The sequence below is a fragment of the Syngnathus floridae genome, chromosome 13 (assembly GCF_059516105.1).
Source record: "Syngnathus floridae isolate MCC-2025c chromosome 13, RoL_Sflo_1.0, whole genome shotgun sequence".
NCBI lineage: Eukaryota > Metazoa > Chordata > Actinopteri > Syngnathiformes > Syngnathidae > Syngnathus > Syngnathus floridae.
In genome coordinates, this window is record NC_142425.1 from 14,108,370 (window position 1) to 14,115,511 (window position 7,142).

The 7,142-nt window shown below is 41.9% G+C and overlaps 1 protein-coding gene across 3 annotated transcripts; it reads right to left on the reverse strand.

The window, feature by feature from the left end:
* Positions 1-1,206: 1,206 nt before the first annotated feature.
* On the reverse strand, positions 1,207-6,964 carry atg4c (autophagy related 4C, cysteine peptidase). Of its 3 annotated transcripts, none has more exons than XM_088394071.1 (11): positions 6,773-6,964; positions 6,532-6,638; positions 6,271-6,354; positions 5,801-6,010; positions 4,419-4,758; positions 4,131-4,201; positions 3,748-3,935; positions 3,571-3,649; positions 2,747-2,823; positions 2,283-2,402; positions 1,207-1,869 (listed from the first exon to the last, which is right to left on the reverse strand). In XM_088394071.1, exons 2-11 carry the CDS (start codon positions 6,614-6,616, stop codon positions 1,702-1,704), a joined length of 1,422 nt encoding a protein of 473 aa, XP_088250197.1. In that variant the 5' UTR covers positions 6,617-6,638; positions 6,773-6,964; the 3' UTR covers positions 1,207-1,701. The 3 variants fall into 3 exon arrangements, with proteins under 3 accessions (XP_088250197.1, XP_088250198.1, XP_088250199.1); XM_088394072.1 differs by having other exon boundaries at positions 6,532-6,656; XM_088394073.1 differs by having other exon boundaries at positions 6,532-6,659.
* Positions 6,965-7,142: the final 178 nt, after the last annotated feature.

The following is a 7,142-nucleotide window of genomic DNA, read 5'->3' on the forward strand; positions in this document are numbered from 1 at the left end:
AATGAGCAATAACATCATCAAATCAGATCACTGGCAGCAAGTGCGCTTGAAAATAAATAATTTCATTTTTTTTTTAATATACAAATGGTTAGCAATAGAAGGCCTTACTGGATTGTATCCAGACAAGTCCTTTCAAACAAACAAAGTGAGTCTTAGATGGGTGTGTTTGACACCAAAATGACCAACTCCTTTCTTGTCATTGGAAGCAGATTAGATTTTCAGGAATCTGCAATGTCAATGGCATGCCTTGAATAGCATGATCTGTGTATATGTGTGTGTGTGTGTGTGTGTGTGTGTGTGAGAGAGAGAGGGACGGGATGCTTTGTAAAGCCATATTCCATTTCCCCTGGGCGCGAGTCATTAATCAAATATTCATACATGGCCTGTAAATACATGGCGAACACAGTGGCCGTGTGCCCCCCAGCACAAGCGCTCTTTCATATTTGAGTCAAAAATGTCCGCTTCCCTCCTGACACCAGGCTCTATTCAAGCCGTGCTCTTTTTGTCTTCTTATCCGCAAAAGGCGAAGAATGTCGGCGGTCTTTTGCTCCTGCATATATTTGAAGATGTGGCTCGTCGGCTAAAAACAACCGCGGAGCCGTACGCGGATCAGACGGGCGATCTAAATGATGCCTTTATGTGCTCTGTGCTAAGGAGAACAGATGAGGGATTCTCCTGTTCATCCACGCTCACCCTTGGCCTGGCGTTGCCGCCGCACAAGGGGCATTTCCCGCCTTTACTAAAAAGCCTGATAATACAAGAATTTGTATTGTACAGCAAAACAGTCAATGTGAGAGCGATGCCATAGTAACAGAACACAAGGATATTTTCTTTTCCTTTCCTGCAAAACAGAACACAGTGTCAGTGGGTCACATATTTTCCGGTGCCTGGTTAATGGCCTGGAGAGATACGATTAGTTTTAATCGACTGCATTTGACTTTCTGCATAAGAGCTTGAATGCGTTTGAGCAATCCGTTGCAATGAGAATGAAGTAAACAATGTTTGCTCAAATAGTTGCTTTTCATTTTTTACATCCCGGTAGGAAGCTGATTTATGGCGGTTTGAAACATTTGACATCCCAGTGAGAATTGTTTATTTTTGCAAACCTTCTAACTTTTGCTGCTGGTATTTTATGTTTAAATATGAAGTAGTTGTTTTAAATACGGTTCGAGTTACTGCGACATACTTGAATATATCTGAAGTTGGTGTTTTATAAGCAAGGTTCCTTTATTGCCAAGATATTTATTTACAATTTCCAAATGAATACAAAATGAATTTAAAGGATTGCCCTTCAAATATGTTGCATTATTATTTAAATATGCATCCTACTTGAGATTTGGAGAAGTTCATGGGGTAAACTCTATAGCCTTCATATTCAAAATCCTATTCATTAAAGTCCAATACGAATCATGCCTTACAAGTTGTATTAATATTGCAGGAACTTAATGTTCTTTGTTACTCAACTAGTCTTCCTATCATAACACTGAAATGTCTGCTGGGAAAAATAAAATAATATAACTGCACAATTCAATTCTATTCCATTTCTTCCGTTTCGTCTAAAAATAGATTGGATGATCATTGAGCAGATGTCCTACGACATATTTGAGCAAGCTCACATTGCTACAATCCAGCTGGTGACCAATCAGTCTGTTTCCAGCGATGGTCCAGTTTGAAAAAGTTCAATGTCACAAAACGCTTGTGTCAAAGTAGCACAAAGTCGCCAGCAGTGGTGATTGTCCTCCTCGGGTCACGGATGAAGGGCCATTCCCTCTTTTCTGGGGTCAGGCTGGCTGACAGGTCATAATCTCTGCCATGGCCTTGCACAATAGTGAAGGCTGGGTATTTGTCGCTTGCTGATGGCTGCAGCACCTGAAAGCACAACAGGGTCCATGTTTTGCAGGCGCTCGCTCCCCTTACAAAATACTACCGCACACTTTCCTACCGACTCGATTGTTTTTTTGTTTCTCTGTCCTTGGGAAGTTGCTTTTGCCATTTGGATTACTTGAACAATTACCTGGGTAACTTGTTCTTTCTTTTCATTCATCTTTTTGGGGGGACTAAGCATGCGTATAGCGTAATCATCATATAATTAAAGGTACAAAGGAGTATTTTGAAGCTCCTGGCTTTATTGATGGACAGGAGAGCCAGTGATGGGAACTCAATAAGATAAATAGCTCAATGCTGACACCTAGTGGTTAATTGCTGGATGATAACGTGTGGGTAAAAAATATTAATATTTAACTGTGACAATGAAATACTCAAACGGTTGAGTGAATTTTCACCTGCGACAGCTCTCGGCTGATTTTCTCATAGTCTTGGACACTTCTGGAGTAAAAGCCTATGGTGCAGCTTGGATCCATCTGAGTGAAAGGCATCTTCTTTGGCGAGGGACAATGATAGGACTAGACAAAAGAAGGAATATCTTTCAAATAGTTCTCAGCTGAAGGGCCAAGTAAACGTGTGCTGAAATCCTATTTCTCTCCTGTCATGGTGTCAACAGCACGGCACATGTAATACAATCAAGATATGTGCTTATCTTATCTGCAGTCATCCTGTCACAGTTTTTGTTTCACATTTGTAAATGTACACTTTTTGTTTTTCCACCTCATTCAATTGGACAAGTGGACCTGATCAAGTGTAGTGTGTACATTTGAAGATATGGAAGTGACTGATGGCTTGCTTTAAGAGTCGTAACAAGAATGATTACATTCCCATTACGGGGCTTCTTTGTGAAGCGTCCCATTACCTGGAGAGGGAAATCGCTAGTGCTGACGTCCACAAAAGACTGACAGTAATGAGGGTCCATGTAAATCAAGCTGTCATCTGCAAGGACAAAACAGAAGACGAGTCATTTAAAAACATTGGATCATTACAAAAATGAGCCTCCCACCAATTTCAACGGAGGGTCGCTCAAAGTCACCGCCGTGCGCTACCGTTGCGTCAAATATGCCTCCCACAAACTTACTTCTTTTTAATATCCACCGCAGGCGGATTCAGCTCTGCATAATCACACAAGCACATTCTTAACACCCACAGAGTTTTTTTTGTTTTTAATTTGTGCATGTGTGGGGAGGCTCTGCTGGGCGTGAAGATTACTTTTACAAACACACAATTATATGCGACCATTTGCATTTGATGAATGCAGTGCTGAGCCGCGCCCTGGCAGAAAGAATGTATTGCTTGTCATTTGGATATCATTCGACGCTATATATCACATTGATAAAATGTAAATGCGTAAATATTGACTGCCAAGATGTACAACTGAAGGTTCCTCGTAGCTCCTGAAGGTGATGAAGGGTGGCTCACTTTGGAGCCTGCAAGAAATTTAATGCATGCCTCTTATGGAAATCAATTACTTTGCACAACTTGGGAGGTTTACTTGTGATAAATGGCGGAGCCTTTGATGGGTCACAGAGAATAAAGGAAGCCCTGCTTCACTCGCTTCCTCTCGCCGTTTCCCGTGCGCAAACAGGAATGTATTAACTTGCATATAAGAAAAGGTATACTATGCAAAACAAGCCGCTATTTCTAGCCGAGCTTGCTCGCTCGCTCGCTCTCCCAACAACTAACCTTGAAATCCTACAAAGTAGCACGCCTGCTTGGGCTTCCCTCCAATGATGCCGATGCAGTACTCCAGACTTAGTATTCTCTAAGTAACCAAAGAAAAACACACACGTGTTGGTGCATCATTCTTAATTGACAACTGCGCTTTTTTATTGATAGCTACAATATGTATGCATATTTCACCTTTGCAAAGTTAAAGTACTCGGGGTTGATCTTTTCTCCGCCAAGTCGCACAGGGATGAGAATGACAACCGCTCGAGCGTCGGGCACGGTGGACGCAGACGCTGATTGGTGATTTTGCGGAAGGGGCAGGGCGTCCGATGTCCCGGCTTTGGCTGCCTTGTGGCTGTCAATCACGTCAGCGCTGTACACTGGAGGACAAACATCAGAATTGTTGATTTTTTTCAGCTGCAACTCTCTATCCTATTTTGAGATTGGAGTTTTTATACAAGTAAGAACCATTTGATGGCAGAGACTGTACAATGCGCAGTGACTGGCCACGCCGTAGACCAATTGTGGCCATTGTATTTGACCAAAGGCAAGGCCATTCATTTCCCCCCCCATACCTGTACAATCCTGGGAGACATAAGCCGTTATAGCGCTTAAGGCTGGCTCTTTCGCTTCATCCATAGCTTTCCTAAAAGAGACACACGGAGAGCTGGAGAGAGTGAGCAATGCTCAAAGTTTACATGTGAAATGTAACAGTTAGCTGTGATCTTAGCAGTTGGTCTTCAGGATGGACATGTACATGTCTTGCTATTTATTCTCTGTGAAGCATTTCAACATTGAAGCATCTTCAAGCAATTCACCTTTGAAATAATAGGAAGGATTATCTTCTCAATGTACGTACTTACTTGAGAATGTGCGCTACAGCAGCAGGTCCATACCAGTCCCCCGCCTGTTTCCCCAATGTCAGACCTAAAAGCACCAGTCTGTGTAGACCCAGCTGAGCGGAGGGGATGTCCCCAAAGTAAGAAATCAGCGTCCTGTGGTACATTTCTTTTAAATGGGCATCTGCCTCCTCCGCTGGGCCCGGAGCCTGCTCTGTGGCTGGTGATTGAGGATTGGAGGAAGGCCTGTTGAGGGTGCCCTGCAGAGAAGCCTCCACGGATTGCACCAGGCGCTTGGCCGCAGTGGTGGTCCACGTCTCGGCGTCTAAACGCTGGAGCTGTAGTGCCTCGGACCATGTCCAGTCTAAAAGGAAATCATGAAGTCGATCATGTGGATGTTGCACTATGGAAGGCAATGCCGTATTTATTTCACAAATGTTGGTTCGTATGTCATATTCATTAGGATTTTGTTTATGTATGGAGTTTGGGATGGGTGTACTTTGGTTCTCTGTCGTAACTAACTTATACATTTGAAAAGGCATGAAATCCATCCATAAAACTCAAGGTCTTCCTTCCTTTGATTTGCCGTACGGGTGTTAATTATGGGAAATAACGAGCGGTAATAATTTGACCGGGTCTTTTTAGAGTGATTCCTGAGCCTTAACTTTCCACTTTTATACTTGACTATTAAAAATATAGTCTTTCAGAACTCGATTTGAACCTTGAGCACTCCAGGGAACCAAAAAGGTATCTAATTATACATTTGAATGACAGGCACACCGTTTCACTTTAATCGCACTTCTCCTTACAAACAGGTTGAGAGACAAAAAGGGAGAAAATGGAATTTTCCTCCGTTATAAAATGGCAAATTTTAAGCATTAACAATATGACCTTGATCCAAAGGGAATCAAAGTAAAATTGATCAATAAATATTCTTAAATGGCCGTTAGTCATTTTACTGGGAAATATTTTATTGATGGCATATTTTACAAGCGACAGAATGGCCCATTTTAAATATTGTTTTCTAAATGACCGCATTAAAATGGCATGCCTCTCGTTATGAGGAGTTGAGGGCACTTCAGAGTCAATACAGAGTCAGACAAAGCAGTAAAGAATTTATTCAAGTGCCAAATGGAACGCTTTCTCCCATTCAAGGTGAGAAAACCTCAAGAACAATACTCATGTGTCAGATCTAGCAATCGAGCTATTTGAAATGCTGCTTATCCACTTTTTGGGGTCATGTGCCCAAATAATTGCAAATGTAGTGGGCCTGTACGCTTAATGATCAAACCTCTAGATGTTTTGAAGAACTTTGTGGAATGCGATTTACAGCTAATTCAACTTCCCAGAGATGCTAACGATCAAAGGAGTCAGTCCAGCCAATGAGGTATGATAAATGCACTCACCTCTGCCCAACACGTGCAGAATAAGTGCTTGGGCTAACATCATCTGTCCAGCCCGCAACATGCAGCCCCAGCCACAGTCAGACGTTAAAACAGAGCCAGGCAAGGGGGGAAACTCTTCCCTATACGTTAGCCAGATGCGAGATCCAAAATCCCTTCGGAAATCCTCGATATTTCCCATGACACGATCCGAAGCTTCCGAATCACTATCATCTGGGGGAAAACATGACATACCTGTATATTAAGACGATGCGATGTGCACTGGCCCAATTAAAAAATAGAAATGCAGCTATTTTGTCCACATTTAAAATGACATTTTTGTCATGCATCTGATCAGGAAGTGCACAGTCATATGTTCCTCTCCTGTGGCGCTGATGAAAAATTGGGGCCTTGCTCATCATTGAAGTTGCTCATGTGCTGAGGATCTCCTAATGAAAGAAAAGCATGTCCTCATGCTGTGCAAAATACCATACCTTCAGCCTTAAAATGATAACACTTCCCCAGGAGAAGCACAGGGGAATTTCGGCTGAATAAGGTCTTTGACTTCAGAGCCCAACCTAAAAAAAGAAAACAGTCTTGAACAATTGCGCAACTACTACAGAACATTTTATGTTTGTTTCTATTTGCGGTTATTTAAAAATAATAATAATTGATCTACTGCATACGGTGACATTGTTCATTAGTTTCAGGAAATGTGACTGTAAGCTTACTTAGTGTACTTGAGGTTTACTTACTGTACTTGACATTATGCCACACAGACAAGAACTTGGTCTTCATTTTTTCCACCTCGTCGCGCCCTTGATTCTCCATTTGGACCATAGAGGCTGCATGCAACCCATTCCTACACTTCAGAGAAACACTGCTAGACCAAACGAAATGTTACATACAAACAAATCCAATGCTACAATAGTGTATCATTGCATTACATATGCATGTCTTGCCACTATGGCTCGCGCATTTACAAAATGACTTTACCTTAATTCCGCAAAGGCGTCTTTTCACTTAAAGGCTGTTCGTGGAAATGGCAAATCTGACGAGCAGATAATGAAGGAACGTAATCAGTTGAATGTCTTCCATTGCTTGCAGTGGACTGTCAAACGACAATGTTTATGTTTTGAGGGCATGTCAGCTGATCTCGCGATGCTTCCGACAAACAAAAGGCGACAGCAGTCTGTGGAGGCTCGATTTGGCGTACAGCTTATCCTATATGGGCGGTGCTAAAACGCTGAAATGATGGTTTGATAATTATTATGTTTTGATAAAAAAAAGTTTTATTCGGATCTAATGTCTAAACTCGTTTTATATAAATTTGAATACTGAAAGACTGTATGGACATCTGAATATA

What these genes read in the sequence shown, in the direction of transcription:
- atg4c (XM_088394071.1), bottom strand. Translation starts at nt 6,616, where the DNA reads ATGGTCCAAATGGAGAATCAAGGGCGCGACGAGGTGGAAAAAATGAAG. An exon ending in TCTGCACGTGTTGGGCAGAG is followed by an intron (nt 4,759 to 5,800) that starts GTGAGTGCATTT and finishes ATTTCCTTTTAG; the next exon opens with ACTGGACATGGTCCGAGGCA. An exon ending in GCTGTAGCGCACATTCTCAA is followed by an intron (nt 4,202 to 4,418) that starts GTAAGTACGTAC and finishes TGTCTCTTTTAG; the next exon opens with GAAAGCTATGGATGAAGCGA.